This window comes from Anopheles nili, chromosome 3 (genome assembly GCF_943737925.1).
Source record: "Anopheles nili chromosome 3, idAnoNiliSN_F5_01, whole genome shotgun sequence".
Taxonomy (NCBI): Eukaryota; Metazoa; Arthropoda; class Insecta; order Diptera; family Culicidae; genus Anopheles; species Anopheles nili.
The window spans coordinates 60,824,700-60,844,612 of record NC_071292.1 but is presented as its reverse complement, the minus strand read 5'-3'; the positions used below and the strand labels follow the sequence as shown (position 1 = coordinate 60,844,612).

At 47.6% G+C, this 19,913-nt stretch overlaps 1 protein-coding gene across 1 annotated transcript in view; it reads right to left on the bottom strand.

Moving 5' to 3' along the window:
• Positions 1 to 3,622: 3,622 nt before the first annotated feature.
• Positions 3,623 to 19,913, bottom strand: part of LOC128726477 (cyclin-dependent kinase 14) — an 84,608-nt gene continuing 68,317 nt past the window's right edge. The window contains exons 6-11 of the mRNA XM_053820290.1: positions 13,719 to 13,810; positions 6,850 to 7,024; positions 4,347 to 4,608; positions 4,057 to 4,269; positions 3,795 to 3,974; positions 3,623 to 3,710 (exon numbers count right to left, since the gene is read on the bottom strand). Coding sequence (XP_053676265.1) covers positions 3,637 to 3,710; positions 3,795 to 3,974; positions 4,057 to 4,269; positions 4,347 to 4,608; positions 6,850 to 7,024; positions 13,719 to 13,810 — 996 coding nt within the window. The 3' untranslated portion in view covers positions 3,623 to 3,636. The remainder of the gene's footprint in view (positions 3,711 to 3,794; positions 3,975 to 4,056; positions 4,270 to 4,346; positions 4,609 to 6,849; positions 7,025 to 13,718; positions 13,811 to 19,913) is intronic.

Below are 19,913 nucleotides of genomic sequence, written 5' to 3'. Positions count from 1 at the left end.
CGGCGGTGGACGAGTACGAACATTAGTTTTTGTTTTGTTTTGTGTTTGTTGAATGTGCAAGCAACGTTTACGCGTTAGTTAGAGAGAAACATAAACCGATCGCACGTGGGCGAAAAACATGCCTAGTGCAAAAACTGCCTGTTCATCAATTGAATTGTTGAAGTTTATAACACGACGGCCTGGCAGGAGACACAGGGATATTCTGTTTGTTGCGTGCGGCTTGTGTTTTTTTTTGTTTTCACTAGAAAAAAGATGCTGCTGCTGGCAACCTACGCCAGCCTACCTAATTTTATGATCAGAATTTTCTTTTAGAAGATTGCTTTATCGAGCTGTCCCTACTAATGTTGCAACTATTCTGCGCCTCGTGCGCGTGTGTGGGTGTTGTGTGAGAGAGTTTGTTCGTCGGCTAACGACCAGTCCGTAATTATTATTCTAAACTACTACCTTTTATCTACTTTTAAAGTATCTGCTTTATGCATTAATTTACGTTTTGCTTAACTTTCGCTCGTTCGCAACTGGTTTGAAATTTGATTTGCGTTTATTGTTTTAGAAGTTCCTCTTTGCGGCTCAATCAATCAAGTTTTGCTACGTTCGACTTTTTGCTCTCTCTCCCCCCTCTTCTTGTTTAACTGTGTACGCGTGAATGCTTGTATTATTATACTGTTGCACACTACCTTAACAAACGGCTCAAAACCTCGTACGCAAATAGAACAACAACCCAAAAAAAAACGTTTAATACTATCACCGAACGGCTTGCGACGGCTTTCTATCTGCTGGATCAGGCGCCCGATGGGGCAAATGCATTCCTGTGTTATGTGTAATTTTGGTGGCGTGGACGCAGCAGCTTCCTACACAAGATCCATCATTGCTTTTCAAACCCACGACCGGGTACATTTGTTCTGCGTGGTATGGTTTTGGAGAATTTGCTTCTCTAAAGCGATTTTCTTTTACTGCTTTTGATTATCTATCTCGATTGCTGTGAGCAGCGGGCATCCGGGGGTGCGCTTTGTGATCGTGTGCGCCTGTGAATATGTCCGTTTAACCGTTTGATCCCTGAGAGGAAACGAACAATTTGCGAGCAGTTGCATCCTTTTGGTGACGTTAACCAGTTAACGGGCTCAATAGTAGTTGCAGGGTCGTCGAAAAATGAAATAAAAAGAAAAAGAAGAGAAATAAATTAAAAAAAAAACATAATGAAATGATAAACTACTACCTAAACGTAGAACAAAACAACCGATAATAAAACAAACGTGTACGCTACTTTGAAGATTGTTTATTTGTTTTGCCTTTTTGCTGTTCCGAACCCTCGTAAAGTGCACGTGGGTTTCGAGGCTCAGTTGTAGAGTCAACATTTGCTTGCTGCTAAAGGTACAACTGAGGATCATAAAACACAAAATTTACCTATGCTTTATATCAATACTTTACCGATCGTGTGTTCGTCCTGCCCTACCACCCACGATCAACAATTTAAGGGGAGTGTGAAATGTGTGAAAAGGCTAGACCATATAGTCTATATATATACGATACGATCACCACGGGGAAAACATGTGTGCCCGGAATAACAGCGGTGATCGAATGAGGCGCTCACTAATCGAAACGAACGAATGGGTATAATAGATGCGAGTAGCAGGGATGAAGCGAAACTAAAACTATGTACTTTTCAATCGAAAAGAGTATGTGTATAATATTCACCAGCGTTTAAAATTATAGAACCGTACTGCCGTGGGATTGCGCCCTACTAAAGGACCTTCCGTGGGGAGGACTCGCCGATTAATCGTAGCGGGTTTATTCCGGATATTTACTAGCGCCCTACCATGCGTGACGCAGGCGGGGGTAATGTTTTCCACTAAATGCATCAAGATGTGTTGTTAATGTGTGTGTGTGTGTATGTGTTTCGGTTTTAACTTATGGAAACATTGCCGTCAGACTGTATGCACCGGCGGGTGAGCTTTACATTAATTGCATTTTAGGCCCATGTTCTCCTTTTTTTCCGGTTCCTTCCGTTACGATGCGTTTCGGTTCGTGTGCACCGCAAAGAGGGACACAACCAAAAACCAAACTAGTATACCGACATAACACATGGCGATACCGTATGCATGCCGGACTCACAGCCTGCGGAAGCGCAGAACAACTTAAAAGTATGCTGCTCTTCTTCTCTCACTCGTCTCGTGGCGTTCGTTCGGTTTCGTTTTTACGCTGAAACAAACGCCGAAGAAGAAGCTCTTCTAATCTCTGCCCCAGAGGTTATGAGCTGAGGGTGTTTTTTTTTCTCGATAAAGCACTAGAAGAAATACTCTAAAACTCATAAGCGAAACAATCAAGAAAACGGGAACTCCGTGCTTTTGTTGCTCACACACGGGGCCTGCGTTGCCACAGCTAGACCTCGCTGTCGAAAACACAACCGAAAGGACAAAAGTTTAAAATAATAAACGAACGAGAAAAAAAAAATCAATACTATACGAATCGGTAAAAGAATCTGTGGCTAGTGTACAGCTAATATCGCGATAATCGCTGCCATTCCCGATACCTTGGGTTACTTTCAGTAGAGCTTTCTTGTTTTGTACATTGTGTAAGGCAAAATAAATCTGATAAAAAAAAGTACGTATAATCTAAACATCGTTTCGCAAAGCGCATCTTGCTCCGAACAACTCAACCGCATCTTTTTCTCTCCTTCCATTTCACTGCAGCACAGGGACGGGGATGTGATTTGTGAACCGATAATATGCGCTTTGGCAAATGTGAAAATTCCAACAGATAGCTGAAAACGTTCCACGTGGCCAGGGAGTGTGTGATTGTGTCCGACGGTATGTGCATATGTGTATGAATTGATCACATTCTTTAGCTTCACTTTGGTTCCCGTGGATAGCATCTGCTGCGTGGCCGTTTGATTAATTTTTCGTTTTGCTCTAATTCTGTTTCAGACGGACTTTAGGACTCGTGCGGTGCGGTGTTCTTATCTGTTCCAGATCCAGAGCCCACATTACTGAAAGGAGGCAAGAACAATTGAGGGACTAATGTCTGGATCTAAGAGGCCCGTAGTGGCCGTTTGATTATTGAACGGACTTTTGTTTACTTTGCTTTGTTTTGGTTGGCCAAACAGTGGGAGATTCTCCCGCTGCTACCGTTTGTTTTTTTTTCTGGCTCTGCACCTATCCGCAATGAGAGAACTTGAGGATATCTACTTTTGATTTCGTTTCCGCTATTCTGGCATGGCATCTTTACGCTTTTGCTTTTCAACTTTCTCTCTCCCATTTTGCGCCTATTTTCTACTAGACCTACGATGCGGTGTGTGAGGTGTAGCTGCATTTCAATATCCCATTTTGCTAAGACCTTCCACGATCTGCTGCTTGCTTCATCCTAAACGCTCACTTGGAACAAGCGGGACGTAAGACCCAACAGAGAACGATTGAACGGGATGGAAGGGTGTTTAATCTTGCACCCTTAATTGTTGCTGCTGCTGCTGCTGCTGATCAACGCCAAGCGCACACACACACTCGGCGGGGTGTGCTCTGTATGCGGGGGGGTTGTAAATCATCATCTTCCACTGCGTCTTCTGCTAACCAGCAACGCAGGTAATCACATTAACTACTAACAATAATAACGTATTGCATCTAGGGTTTTACTTTGTCTTAACTCTCATGCACGGTGCCCATGGTGGCGGTTCGGTTCCGGATGCAAGTAAATACCTTCCACCGTGAAGATGGAGAGCTCTGCAAGGATAGACAGACGCAAAAAAGTGTGTTAGTATGGGGAAAAAAACTCCTGTTTGACGAAGACACCAGCACACCACTCACCATCCGGCAGTTCGTATAGCTTTTTTGGCAACGACGCAAAGTACCGATGGCGTAGCGCCTCGTCCGCGCTTATCCGATTGTCCGGATTGAGCTGCAGGAACGAGGTGGCCATCGTTTCGCCCTCGTTGATGTCGTACAACCGGGGGAAGCTCAGTCCGAGCTTGCGGGGTTTGAAGAAGCCTGTGGCGAAAAGAGAATGATCAGTAAAAAAAAGAAAAGCCTTCAAAAAGGGAGAAAAAGGACACCCTCCTTCGATACGTACCTAACATTTGCAGCTTGTATCCCGGTAGGTGCGTTACCCCGGGCCACGAATCCTCCGTCGGTGTGCCGAGGATTTTGAAGATCTTATCCAGCTGATCGTACGTGTCGCGTATGCCCGGGAACGTCGGCATGCCGGTGATCATCTCCACGAAGATGCACCCGACGCCCCAGATGTCGAGCGAGGTGGAATACTCCGTGCTACCGAGCAGCACATCTGCGTAGGGTGAAGGAAAGAAAGTTAGTCTACAAGTTCGGGTTTAGCGTGATAGGCTAGGAACAGGGAACACTTACCCGGTGGTCGGTACCACAGCGTGACGACCTCGTGCGAGTACGTGTGGCTTGGAACACTCTTGGCCCGGGCCAATCCAAAATCGGCCAGCTTCAGCTCGCCCATCTCGCTGATGAGCAGGTTCTGCGGTTTCACGTCCCGATGCAGCACCCGCCGCTTATGGCAATAGGAGAGCCCTCGCAGCAGCTGGAAGAGAAACAGCCGCACGTTCCGGTGATCGAGCCCGCCTGGGTGCCGCTCCATGTACTGCGACAGGTCCGTGTTCTGGAAGGAGGCCGCACGACGCATGTGAACATGAGAAAGCTTGTAGTACACGAGAAAGCAACGAGAGCAACCGTTTTCTCCCGCCGCGGTGTAGTAACTACTAATTAGCATCAATAATTAAAACGAAACCTAATGCGCTTGAATTACAATGAGCATACACACACACCCACCCACCCGCTCCGATCCTTTTACCGGCTTGTCCCAGGATGCTCCAGGACGAGGCGAACACGATCGAGAACGGGACGGTATGTGAGGCTCGAAGCCATAAATTACAGTTTCCATCGAGAGGGTGTACGCGCGCATTCGACTTTCCCACCAACCAGGCAAGCCCACAGAGAAGGTGGGTGTGTGGAATGCCTCGGAATGCCTGCCTGCTGCCTAATTAATAATTTAATTCAATAAATTGCCATTGCTGCCGGCACCGGGAACAACGACGGTCGCTCGGCACATCCCAGTAGGCAGTGTTCGCGTTGGGATAGCAACGCGGCATGGCTTCTATGGTTCCAAATTTTGTATCAATTTCCCTCCACCACTAAAAGACCGGCTGTTGCTTTGCGGGGAAGGAACTTGATCAAACCAGGAAGTTACAACGTGTATCCTTTGTGCTTGGGATACGTTCGAATCAATATGGATCCCGGAACCGAGCCGGAAGAATACAGGTGCGTGATAAATGGCGTATGCCAGGCACGAGGTTGAGAATGAGGGAACTTTCCTGTTGCAAGGATCTGTGGGGTGGCCGTTCCATCGATGATAGCTAGAAGCCACCCAGGGATGGCACACAGTCCACAGGGAACGGAGAAGAAAAGCTCGATGCAATCGAGGCCGCTTGCTCCTTTTCTTTGTCGGTCGGGTTGCTTTGTTTCGGTGTGCAATTGTTCGGTCACGGAACCAAGCGGAGAGGCTGTTGTAATTTATGTACTCGTTTTGCCACCGTTACACAAGAGACACCGTCTGCCTCGTCGATAGCTTCATCCGAGGTCGAACAAGACGCTCGTGTTCTTTTAGCTCCATTGTTTTTGTTCTCCCCGGGAAGGTTCATCGTACGGTGGGCGTTTGGCGTTGCTTTTGGGAGCTCCATCCTCCGGCAGGAGCCAGCAGCGCGCCAAGGCACAGGCACAATGATGAATTATGGGCGGGCAGCAGCGGACGCATCAAAAAAAGGGGGATTTCGTACCTAAAACCGATAAACATAGCACGGTGCATGGAACGTAGGAACGGCACACCATGTGGCGTAAACAATTTATGCTTATTTTCCTTCCGCAAGCAAGCCCGGCCGAGCGCGTTGGTTGATTTACGGCGGGAAGGCAAACAAACCAATCTGTCAACCGCAGGAATTGGGGCGCGCAATCGTTGTCGCAATGATCGGGCAATGGGAGTGAAATTTGTTAATGGTTTTGCAATGGCGCCGGAAAGGGAGCGATTTGAGTGGTTTAAATACGAATTAGGGGGTCAATTGAAAAGAAATCATCCAGCGACCCCCATCCGCAGGCCCCATCCAGTCCATTTTTGGTTCCCTCCTGCAATGACGAATGATCCTTGGGAGTTTTTAATCGTCTTCCAAAACGAGTTTCGTAGACGTAACGTGTTGCCCTGGAGGGAATGCATCTCAATCAGCTCCGTTTCACCACTGCGTTGGTGCAATTATGGTGCTTAAAGGACGATTAAAGCTCGGGACAAAAAAAAACAAAACAAAACACCGCCACCGAGTGGCATTTGTTAGCGATCCCCAAGTGGTACGACAGAGCCGCCTGGCATGTCATTTTCCCTCCAGGCTCCAACGGGGATACCGGGTACGGTCGTCACCGGGACCACCACCACGCTATGGCACGCAGGAGATAATAAATCACACCGGAAGGAGAGGAAAATTGATGCCTGTGCTGCGAGGAAAAACCCCAACCCGATGGGTGAGACTCGCTGGGGTGTAGTACGTGCTTAGAAATTCATGACGAATTCCCATCCCGGAGACCTGGCGTGGCAGCTGTCCGTGGAGGGTTGTCCCGCGTGTCCGTGTCTAACCGTCCCACGTCGGCAGCAATAAATAAAATGCGCTGATCGGACCCAACTGGAAACACGCAGCCCAGACCCAGCCGGTGGTGGTGAGCGAAGCTTTGGTCCGGTGAAACGAATGACTTCAACAACTAATAAAAGGCAATAAATAAGTACTAAAGCGGGGGAGCTTGGAAAATGATCAAATAATTCCGCACTACATTCTTAAAGGGGGCCCTCCTTCCGGTTACTTACCACAAACTCGAAGACGAACGTGAGCGTTTCGCGCGTGTGCACGATGTCGTGCAGGGTCACGATGTTCGAATGTTTCAGTTCCTTCAGCAGGGATGCCTCGCGTATGGCTGTGAACGGTGCACCTTCCTCTTCCTGTAACCGGATTTCCTTTAACGCTACCACTTGATTTGTTAAACTGAAACGAATAGAAGCGAAAGGTGCGAAGGTGAGAGTAAACGCCAGCCATTGTCGATGCTCGTATTTGGAGCAGTGTAGGGTTTTTGGAAGAGATGGGTTTGAAGATGAATTAGTGTTCCGTACTGCGCGGGGTGAACTCGTAAGTTATGTTCTGGCAGTTCAGGGAGCAAGCAAAAAAAAAGGCAAATCCTCGAATCAACCCCGACCATGACGGGGTGCGCGTGAGTTGTCGTTATCCTTTACCCGGCTCCAGCAAATTCGATTAGAGCCGCTTCAAGATTGATAGCAGCCGGTTCGGAGATAAATGACGGCTGCTTCGTTTTGCGATGGGTATGATATTTCGCCGTTTGCCGCTCCATTTGGGAAAGCGCTTGATAATCTTCTTGTTTGGTGCAAACAAGAAACATGAAATGACATCAGACAAGCAGCGTTCTTCTTGTGAATGGTTAAAATTTCATCCTTTTTTTTGTTTTTGTTTGCCTCCCTTTTGAATTTGATTCCCACCGGGGAACGCTGGCAAACTGGCTGCGGGGAAATTGTTTGCTCATATTTGGTTCCCCGTTTGCAGTTGCCGGTCGGCGTTACTTGTGTCTCTTTTTAAGTGGTACCGAAACTTTAGACAGAAACGTCGCCCTCGGTGTGACGATCTTGCGAGCGCACGGAGGAGAAAAAAGTTTGTTTCCACCCACCACAAGAAAAATGCTCAACAATTCGTGTGTCTCCCGCCACTGAAGAAACCTTGCCAACGCGCGCGGGTGGTTAAAGTTCGTTCGAGCGAAGATTATATCGTCCAAAAAGCGTCCCCAAACTGGCGCAACAAAACACCCCACTCAAAAAAAAAAAAAAAAGGCGCACGTACGCACAAACACGAACGAAACAGAAAACACCACAACCTCCCCCCCTCCGAGAGCCTGTTGAACGAGGGCGGAAATAAAGACGAAGAAAAACGCACCCCCCTAAAAGAGCAGAGCAAGAGGAGTAGGAAAAAGAATGGACAAAAAAGCCGCACAAAGGCAAGCCGCCCCCGAACGCGAAACAGCATACCCTGGGAAAGCCCGGAATAAAACTTCGATCGATTTTCACGCAACCTCCAACGGAAGGTCGGAACTGGTGGCGAAAGTATGCCGGTGGAGGTGAAAACAATTTCTCGAAATGGTGCCCGGGAAAAGTCTGATGACTAGGGAACAGGGAGATCGAGAAGGAGAGACGAAAAATAAAGGGATTATGGCATGGTCCGAGGGTGCAGTTGGTGCCACCGTCTGCCGTACGTATTTCGATGACAGCGCGATAGCTGGCGTTGGGGGAGACCGAAAGTTTGGTGAAGGAATCCCGAAGTGTGTCATTCGAGTTCGCTTGACACACCGGGGCCGCCATCGTGTGCGTTTGGTCTCGAGGACGAACATTCCGCTGAAATACCAAACTCGACCAACGGCTAGGAAGGAATACGGGGTTGGCACATTGGGCAGCTTGAAATAGGAAATGGCCGGTCAGTCTCGCTCTCTCTCTCTCTCTTTCCCTCTCTCGGGTGATTCAACCCGAAAGGGTCGCCCGGCCAGGACATTTGTTTCGGTGGCATAAGCAGTATTTGGGTATAGCGATTTGCCGGGCAAAAGTAGGTCACTGGGGATGCCATCGATGGGGGTTTGGTCCAGTACTGCCAAGAATTCATCGAAAAGCGTATGAATAATCAAAGGAATATTTTATGACAAGCATTTGAAGCCAAAATAAAGACTATTCTCATAGCAGCTGAGAAAAGGACGAGCATTTCGTATTGATTCCATGGAGCATGTCCTTTGATCACATTCGCTAGCCTTCTTGGTAGCCCGGGTTGAAAGGAGGAACACAGTAAACCAGAACAATAAATAAACCCCACAATTCTAACGAAGCTCATAATCATCTCATTACCCTTGGCTACCGATATTCACACGCGTATAAGCCGTGGGATTTATTCTCGTACGTGCTCGTGCTGCTGGTATCCAATTAGCATCTTCCACGGTTTGATTGGGAAATCATCGTAAACGCTCACACACGCCTCCAACAGGTGAGAAAATGCGATTAGTGTGCTCTTGCGGGGATTGCCGATGCACACCAAACTCATTTACTATCCCTAATCTCTTAATATTCTGCGCCTTCGATTTCCATTAATCTCGCAGGGCTCCTCCCGAGGGGTCTTAACTGGAATAATTCACCAAACGGCTTGGCCACCGACACCCGCACGTGATGGACGAGATCGGCAGACTGGTGGCAATAATGAAACGCACCGAAGAAGCCACAACCAATTGGTCGGTCGCCTGGAGGCTTCATAAAACAACACCGACGCTAAGGCGAAAGTTTTCACGCGAAAACAACCGACGGAAGACCCATCATCATGTCACTGTGGATTCTTCGAAAAGCCGCCCTCGAGTCGGATGCTGGCCCAATGCGAAAGCCAGGCGAATGTCAATTGAGGATTAAGCGAATTATTGTGTTGCTTCTGTGTGCCCTTGCGGGTGCTAAAGCCCGAGTTATCGAAGAACGCCGGTCGGGGTTTGTGTCTCACTCGACCATTCTTTATGACGTTCGACCTAATCCTGTGGCGGCGGTCCATTCGAAGGGCACGGGGACTTAGCGGCGAGCTTTCACACTGTGCCCCGGGGCAGTTTCACTGCATCCGTAATCGGGTTTGTGGAAGTAATCAACAGGAACTTCTTCTTCGTCTGTCCCTTTGAGGCAAGTAAGCAACCGGTCGGTGGTGACGAGGCGCACGTGCTTATCAATGGAGCGACGGCGTGCCTGGCGTTATCTTAGGGCGAAGGATTTCCCAAAGTATCCCACCGCCGGTGCGCCATCGATGGAGGAGTCGACAAGTCATTATCGTTCAACCGTAACGAGCCGGGACTCGTCTAGTGGGGGGGTGGTTTCCGCTCGATCGGAAAGATGCTCCCATGGTCGGTAAAAGGCACGATTCCAGCTGGGTGAATCTGTTCTCGCTTTTGTCTTGACCACCAACAACCTGTCACAAAACCACCATGCAAGAAGCAAGGCGGAAAAACACGTAACGAAGGAAACGAAATTAATTTCAGCCATTTTGGCACCATCGTGCGCGCGTTCGGCATTTCCGTTGTTGTTCTATTGTTGTTCGGTGTTGATTACAGTGTGCCGGGGCTGGCGTAGATTCGAAGTCCACCAACGTCGCCTTTGCGAATGGAGGACGAAAAAAAAAATCAAGCCCACTGGACTCAAACTGTGCTGTTGTTCTGCGTTTCATTTTATCACAAATCATCTCGAAAAATCTCAAGACGAACAATACCCAGCGACGTGCCGATATATGAGCTTATTGTTTAAACGCATAATTGGCCCCACCGCGAGCCCGTAAAGCGGATGTGAAGCCAAACACGTTGCTGTGTGCTACCGAGTAGAGCGGAGAATAGATTCATCACGGCTTCGAATGACGCTGATGGGCATGGGGGTATTCGAACCGAAACGGCTTGCCCATTTATTTTGCGAATTTTCGCCCTCGAAAAGGTTTGTCCTTGAGCGACAAATGGGTGGTCTATGCGTTCGCTCCAGTTTGGTTTTTTTTTGTTTTTCATTTTGCCACACCAACACCAAACGTTCGTTACTACCTCGATCGGGAAGCAAGCCAATGGTGACCATAGACGGCTCCGAAGCGACGCTAAATTCGGTCGTAACTGTCACCCATCGTGCGAAGGACGATGCCGCCATTAATATCTTTTCGACGGAGCGTGGCATTATAGGATCGGTTTCGTGGAACGATTGCCGTTGGTCGCATTGGCGAACGTCATTGCTCGAGCGCCGGCAGACACCGTGGCGCAGAAGAACTGCTTTAGCGATAAGTATAGTTACGGAGAATGGAACAAACGCCTAACGATTACTGTCATCGGATTGGTTTGGGGGAAAGATTTTCTCGTCTCGGATCGAATGTCGCCAAAAAGGCGACCTAATGACTTGATGCCGTACCGGTGTAGTCGGCAGAGCTTTACAACGAAAGAAACCGGCTAACGATGTCCTCGCGTTGGCAGGAAAATTTAATTCAGTAGCAATCGAGAGCGAGGATTGTTTAAGGCCTGTTTTTTTATGACTTTCTGAATTAATGGCTTTGAATTGGTTTTAACATATCGAGCACTTTTGGGAAGCAAATTTCGCTAAATCAAAGCCCGTAAATACATGCACCCTTTTAAGAGGCACACTTCTTTACGCATCTAATTCCGCTGGTCAAAACGATGGCGCAGATTTATGTGCACCATATAATCGAACAAAAAGGCGCACTATAAAACCGAAACGTTTATCTGTCTGCCCGGCGACTGGCGAGACGGCAACAGCAAACCCCGTTTTTCGTTCGTCAGTGCACGATCGAATGTTTGATGAGAGACGTAGAGAAAGAAAACCCTCCGTTCAATAAAACCAACCCTACTCGTCGCGTAAACGAAGCCGTGTATTAGCCAGTTCTTCCAGCTGCTCTCCGAGTCGTGTGATCGAGAAAAGCAGAATCTTGATTGTAAAGTTCTAGGACAGTATTTTTCGCTATTTCCTTTCGCTTCCTTTAAACACAATAAAGTTTATCGCCCGAAAAAAAAACGGGCACCACCCGTGCTCCGGCGCTGAAGGGGTAGACTCTTGTGAATGGAGAAAGAATGGACGGAGTAGGGGCCCCGGCAAGAAAAGCCAATTTCACCATTATGCGGTTTGTTGCAGCAAAGTTTTGCAGCTTTTCGCCCTGATTGTGTTCCGCTCGCCCGAAAAATCGAGCCCGGCCGTCTGTGCTGCGGGTGGGTGGTTGAGGGTCTGCCTAAACAAAAAAAGGATAAAAAACGCTGGCGAACAATCTCAGATCACCGAGCAAGGGCGACGACGACGAAAGAACGACGACGAGCTAGGAATGCAGAATGTCACCAGATGGAAACGAGTGACGTCGTTGTTCGTCGTCCTTGAAAGAGAGGGGTACAACAACGCGAGCGCGCGCGCGTGTATTGTGTGATTGGGAAATTTATTTTACAGGCTTCGGAGCCACAACAAAAGGCAAACTTTTTGGGGCACGCAAAGAGCGCAAAGGTCACTGCAGTTTTTGGGTAGGGTAGGTGTGCGCGCGTAAAAAAGCAAAATAAGGGAAAACAATTTCCCGCTTTTCCCTTCGAACGTTTAAAACGCTCTCGCCCGTAAAACTAGACGCACGTCATTCGAATATCGGACGGACGTGCTTCTGCCGCTGCAAAGAGCGCACAATATTTATCCGTCCACCGTGGATCGTGTCACTGGTTATGTGGGTCGTTGGTAACGCAAATTTGCCGCTTTTATAGATCTTTACGCTCAATCGAAATCGAGTGGTTGATTTTAGGAGTGCTCGTCATTATGACATCGCCGTTAAGCACGTTACGAAATAATTGTCCCTTAAATCAAGCGAATAAAATTGCCAGCACTTCGATGGCAGCGCAATAGGTCGCGGAAGTCCGTCTAATATACGCAACGGCGGTGGAGCATCGTTTACCGTGCGATCGGCTTCAAATTTATATCGCCGTCGGGGAAGATTTATAGTTCCGGTTTCCCTTCGCCCAGTTCGCGCAAACGCACTACTACAAAGCGGAGGCGCGAAAAACAAACCATTACTCCACTATGAAGCAATTTCCTTTTTGTTTCACCCGCACGGATCAGCCACTGCTGCAAAGGGATAGTAGTAACGGAATGGCACTCGTGGGATTGGGGAGAGAAAAAAAAGATAAACGAAACGCAAAAGTGATAGAGTAGTCTAAGCGCAGCACATAATTTATGATGTTTTCTGCGAGGAAATTGCACTCGTCCGACGATCAAATGTACGGACCAAAGGAAAAGGGGCAATAGGCGAACAGAGGAAGGAATGGAATCGTACATTTCAATTGTGTTGCAGAGGACGCATTCGAGAGAGTTGATAAGAAACGATAGGGCGTATCTAACTAGGACAAAATATTCCACTTCTGTCGTCAACAAGGCAAACATGTTTTCAAAAATACTGCCTCCACCCATTAACCGGCCGTGGCAGAAAAATCAACAGCAAGATTCCTTCCAATCGCTATGTACTGACAACCATGAAAACAACGAGGAAAGAACAAAGCAAAACGAAAAAAAAATCTCATCGAATTCGTATTGACAAACGCGTACCGGTCGAGCCAACCCGGTAACGACCGGTCCTCGCTGCTACCCATTTTATGGAGGTCGATTTTCATAAATAATGCAATAAAATTTAAATTTCTTTATGGCCACTTTCACCGTTCCCTTTCGGATGCGGCGATCGGCGCACGGTGTCGCCCCTTTTTTATGCCCTCAATTGCCCTAACCAAACACCCCTGGGGAGCATCACGCCCGGTGGACAAATACCGATGGCAAATTGTCCCGGATTAGGCGACAATACGTGCCCGTGTGGCCGTCCGAGCGTGCGATGTTGCGTATAGCGATAAAGCCGTACGCATGAGATGAAGCCCTCGAAAGGAGCGGGATGCGAATAACACAAAGAAAAAAATGCCCAGCATTGTTTTTCTGTGTAGGTTTTTAGAACACTGCCATTCGAACGGGGAGACACAGAAAGAACAAGCACCACTGGACCGCGGGTAAGGTGTAATTGATTTTCCATTAAATAGAATCGCCACGGGAATGCACCCAGAATGTGAGTGAGTGGTGCAAGAATAAGCGTAAAATGATCGTAAAAATGGTAGCGTACTTACTTGCTATAACCCTTAAATACCGTTGCGTAGGATCCTTCACCGAGTTGCTCTAGTTTAATGTAAGCTTCTGATTTGCCGAATGGCGAGTCACCCTGGAAAGATAGCAACGAAAAAAGCGAACATAAATAAAATACATTCAAAAAAATATGTTAGTAATTTTAGATACAATGTTTCGCACTGACAGCAAATAATGTATTCAATGGAGACGCCTGGTTTTTCACGATCTCGTGTAATGTTTTCAGCATAAATCACCATTTTTAGCATCCCAATAAAAGCATTAAAAAAGTTGAGTTTATTTAGCTGGGAAAGTTTGCACGTAAAAAGTTATAATAAACAGGCTTTATGCTCATGAAAGCTAAACTAACTGTCAAGACGAAATAGCGCAACCGTCAACCATTAAAGTTTTCGAGGTTTTCCCGCAATATTTTACCCTTTTTATGATACTGCACAAAAAAGGGGATAAAAATAGACACCAGCAACGTGGTCATCAGCAGAGACATGAAAAATGTAACGTTGAATATCCACCGGAGCGTGCCCTGGTGAAACTTTTAACACCATAGTTTCGCGCAAGGAACGCTCAAGACGGAAGCGATTACGACAAGGCGGAACATCACGAACATCGCCGTTTAGCATGGGTGAACAGGCAGAGTCCCTTTCTATTTCTGCTGACCCAACGAACGATACGGTTGGGTGGATTACCGAAAGCTCACCGGTGGCCACCGAGTATCGCAAGAGTTTCGAGTGAGAAGATAAATTCTTTAAAGCCCCAAACTTTCAACATACTCGGGCGCAAAGACGGAAAGACCATATCAAAAACTAAGCCGAACACACCTTTCTTTCCTGGTGTATTTTTTTTTTCGCTCAGTTTCGTACAACCTGCCAGTTACAACACTGATGCGAAATAGTGAGACCTGTCGAGAAGAAATACCTTCATCACACGCTTAAGCATCGTCGAACCGTGAAGAAACCGTGAGGCAAAGATTTGTTTCTTTTTTTTAACAAAAAGAGGCAAACACCTTTTCGTTGATTGCTGTCGGTACAACATCTAACCACCCGTAGGAAAATGTTTACAGGGACAAAACCAACGCTTTTAATTTGCACTTGCTGCTGAATTTTCGTTCTCGCTCTTTATGCCCAATCACATCTCTAACCGAACCAACATTGGTTTGCCCGCTGATTGCACTCGTCGGAGAAAGAGAGTACACAAGCATCAGCTTTCGAGCGCTGGCTTGTTGATAACAACGAAAAAGTAGTTTTTCGTTCCAACACTTTCAGAGCGACGAATAAAGAATGCACATAACAAATTCCGTTCCCGTACGTTTTTATGCATCCATCCCAACGCGGGGTGTAAAAGATTTGCTCGACAAAGGTTATCGCTGGTCGGTGAAAATACGCGATAGTGCGGCAGCGAAATGCATAAATTCTGTTTGGAAAACCCCTCCACCTGAAGCAGGAAAACTCCGGCGAAAATAAGCGGTCCACCTCTGTCGTATATAGCTGGCACTTTCCAGCGCTACGGGGGCTTTCCGGCACTGCTACTTTGTTGCAACGGAATTACTTCCGCTTCCGGGTGGCTGAGTAAGCATAACGGGGTGAATGGAAAACCACCGAAACCAACCCAGTGACCTAAGAGTGTGCTCTACGCTACCAAAGTGAGTGGTATGGAAGCATCTCGGAACAAAGTCGCAGTCACAACACTTTCCCGATTTAGGGATGAAGAGAGAGAGAGAGCGAGCGAGAGAACGTGCAGCGTTTCCTGAGGGGATCATGATCAGACCGTCACCGAAAGAGGACCCTTCCGTGGTGGCTATCGGGGAACGACAGCAGAACACGCTAATGCACCCGGGACAGGGGATCACGGGAACCACGAGAGCTGTAAGCTGGAATCCGTAAGCTCGAAAGGGAACCGACGGACCGTCGTTCACGCGACGGAAATGCACCGTGACGTAAAATAAACATCAAAAGCTGCTGCTTGAAAGCAATCCACATACTTTCCGTGCCCGTGACAAATGCACGGGAAAATGTCGATTCTTGCAGCTCTGGAACTGAAAAATAAGATGCTAGAACATTGTAACGATCACACGAATGTCGTAACCAGCGTTTGTGGAATTGACGAAGGGCAAATATGATATTTACATCATATTACTACCGTGTGTTATTACTACTATCCGTTGTGATTAGTTACCTGCATTAGTGCAATTTACCGTCTCTCTAAAATGACTCAAAAATTGACAAACGGATGCTGCTTTTCCACAACACGCTATGTATTACGTCATGCCAAATATTTACTTTTCGGAGCTTTCCGGATCCCGAACGATGGTTAGCGTGATTCAGTGCTCGTCTGTAATAACACTGACCTCTTGATACGGTATCCGTTTTCAAAAGGACACTCGTATCGGAGTAGGAATCGACCTTACCCCTGCAGTCAGTCACTCTGGATTGTGGCGCGATCGGTAAATATTTAAGTTGTAAAACTTATTCCGTTTCTCGACCGTAAATTTCCGCATCGTTGGGAAGCCCGCATCACACGCCAGCCTCGGGTGGAACTTCCGAAGGGTCAGTGTTGCAGTGGTGGCAGCGAAAGAAAATATATATATACACTTCGTTACCATAGTCGGGCGCGCACAAGCAGAGTGGAAAAATGTTTTCATTGCCGCACCCGTGAGCGCTGGGAGTGGCGGCATAAAGCCGTTGCCTTTTAGCGATAAGCCATTGGTGGAGCTTCTCGGGACGCTTGAGGGTACGGGAACATTTTGTTTAGCGACCGGAAATACTGGCAACTGCATCCGGTGCAGCAAACCTGCTGCTGTTGCCGCTACAAAGCGCGGGCCTCGTAAGGGATCACGACCAGAACGGCCACGGACGGATAGAGATCTCCAGGCGGCAATATCTTTCTTCGGAGATAAATTTCCACCAGACACGCTCTGCTCCTGTTCGAGTCCTCGGCCCTGGTGTTTTTCCTCTGCTCACTTGTACAGCACAATGTAATACGCTGCCGGTGACAATATGTGCTGACAATCGTGCTGGTGTTCTGGGTGGTTTTGCCGTTGTTTGCTGTGATATTAACGCCCCAGGGCCAGAAGGGCTCAGCATACGTGCCAAGGGAGCAACCGAACCACAGCATCAAGCGCTACAGCTTGACGAAGAACGGTGCAATGTTTGGTCAGTAAATTCCGTCCAACTAAGCACGCTTTCTGTGGGTGTACGGAAAGGATTGGTTTTGGACAGGGCTTTCATGGTACGCCGTCATATAGGAAGCGGAAATAATACCACATGATTATAGCATCTGTATTGATTGGGAAAGGTAGAGAGCCACCTTTGTTAATTTAGGCGTAGGACTGGTATTACTCAACAAACCCGTCTGAAGCGACGGCGATTGTGAGTATACTTGAGTAAAGAAAATTCCGAAATATGAAATAAGACGGCCTAAAGCGTCCTGTACAAAGCTAGCCAGAACATCGTAGATGTTGGCTTCATTTTCTATGCTTTCTTAGCTTGCGAACGATCCTAACGAGCAGCACTTTACTCCATACGATTTCTCATTTTATGATTCCACAAGTTCCTCCCATTGGTCTCTGGTCCCATGGGTCTCAGACACAGTGTGTCTAACAAAAGCGTTCCAAAAGAGGATTGCTTCATCGAGTATCATCAGTCTCGTCGAGCCACTCTCCGGTTCCACCATCCGTTCCAGAAACAGTTACGAAAGTTATGTAAACTGATATTACACTCGTTGGCGAATCCTTGCACATTACATTTGCTGTCCGTCCAGCGATGGAGTGAGTTTTCCACAGCACCGAATACCCCACCAAACTCGGAACGAGTGTCCGAGAGCAAATGATTTTCCCATTTCCATTTTCCACTCGTTAGGGTGCGGAAGAACCGTTTTTTCATCGTTCCGCTCACGTAAAAAAAGGGCCACTCCCAACGGCGCCTAGGGCAAGGTGAAGCACTAGAGTGCCAATAATGGTAGCTAAAATTAGCAACAAAATGGAACGGTAATGAATATGCTAATGTCATGCTCCTGCTGCTGCTGCCGGTGGGGCTACACTTTTGAGATTAATTTCATCACCGAGTCACTGTACCTGTGTAATAATAACGGTTTTTAGTGAAGTTTTGTGGCTCGATAGCGTCCGACTTCTCGAAAGCAGCCAACGCGAAACGATCGGCGAAATTGAGTTTTGGTGCGAATAATTGATTTATTGATTACCGATTGAATATCGCACTGCCACGGGAATAAAGCTTCCTTCAATTATTATTTGCAACGAAGCAAATGCAATCAATTCTCCCCAGACACGGCGAGCTAGCTGCTTTCCCGTTTCCAAGCTAGCTTTGCCAAGCCACACCCGGGAGGATTTGACCTATTTCGAGACCTGGCGAAATTTTGAAACGGAGATTCATTAGCCGCTAGCACGCTTGCAATAATCAGTACATGTTTTCCTGACTGTGCAGGGGGCCACAAATGCAGCAACATAGTATGTTGCGGTGGCACCTGTGCTTGCAAGCGGCCACAACCACAAATTGCACCAATGAGACTCTGCTTTCTTTCTCATTCGCTCTCTTTTCGCAAAGAGCACACTTAATTTAGTGGAAAGGAATTAAATCACCCGTCGGGCTTTCCGAGCTCGAATGCACACGCAAAAGGGCGCCATCTAATACGCGTGTGAATCACGGGGCCATCACTCGCAAAAGGGGCCCGCCACCGTTTGCGGTTGGAAAAACCTGTGTTTCATATCGTTTTAATGGAACGTCAGCACCGTCGACAAGCCGATCGAGCTGCTATAGCGGTGGAAATTCGTCAGCGACAGATGGAACTGCCAGTTTGATTTCGTCCGTGAATGCGAGCTCGTGAGCTGCCGGGACAAGCCATGGCAAAGTTTGTTTTCATCAGCAGCACCAGCATCATCAGCACCGGGAGGGAAATTTAATTTACCACTGCTTCAACCTGACGGTGCTAGCTACCGGTGGTGCCCAATCGTTGGGGCATAGCCACAGCACTCCCGAAAGGACACGCTAGGCCCCGTTAAGTTCCGCTTTCGCTTGAAGTGTGACTTCTGTGTGTGCTGGGAGTAGGCTTACCGTGTGTGCGTGTATGGATAAATCGCCCACTTAAGCGCCTCGAAATAGGTCACGAGCTCTCACTTCGCCTAGGAGAGGGCTTTGATTGAAAATGATGCGGTTTGGTCCCTGGGGGGGACAGAACCCACTCAACCACCTCGGTTTATGGCGCACCCGGCAGCTTGAAGAGCCGGGCTGGCTGATTGTGGCCCATGCTCATTTGAGGACGACCCCGGCAGCCCGCGGAACGCATAAAATTATGCATAAAACGAGCATTACCCTCCGCCGACACTATTATCATTATTCAAGGGATCTGTTTTGACAAGTGTAACCTTCGGGGCGGGCCTGTCGGAAACGGGACGCCGGCTCCGGGGCTCTCCGGGATTGTGTATGGTGAATGGTTTTTGCAACCGTGGTTCTCCCTCGGGCGATCAAAACTTTCTCATCGTCGGCTGTCGAAATGTTTCCGCTCGGGCACCATCGACCGTCAGGCGAGTGTCGGGAGCTTTATGAAGTGTTCCAATTATGTGTCGAGCGTTACGAATCGGAAAGACAGATGGAAACCGCGGGAACGCAGAGCCGCCCGATTTATGTGCCACAAAACCAGCTAAAACACACATTTGAGGGAAATTGTGTTGTTCGTGATGCCGAGCTGATAATTAAACCTGGATGTTGATGAGATATGGTAATAATGGTGATTTTATTATTAAAGAAACACCCATTCAAATGAGATGGCGTATAATGAACATAAATTAGCACTACGCTCAACAACATACTTATGCCGACCGGTATATGCGTGTGACGAAAGTCACAAAGAGCGCTATCATGTGCGATAGATGACGTTTTTTTTTGAGAATATATTTTAACCATTGATAATGGAAACCATCGCCTATCAACAGGAAATCCATTTTAAATGACAATCAATGCCAAGTAAATTTGCTTTCCATCAAACACTGGGCGCCTCCATTTGCTATGGGGAGAAAAAAAATGCCTGACGATGGGGGAAAACAATCCGAATTGTTTTTGCGATCGTTATTTGAAAGCCAAGCAGTTCTGTTTACTTAACCACCGACTGAATTTTTCCTAACGATGGTGTTTCCCGTTCAAATTGGAAACAGCTTTGCAATCAACTTTCCCGCA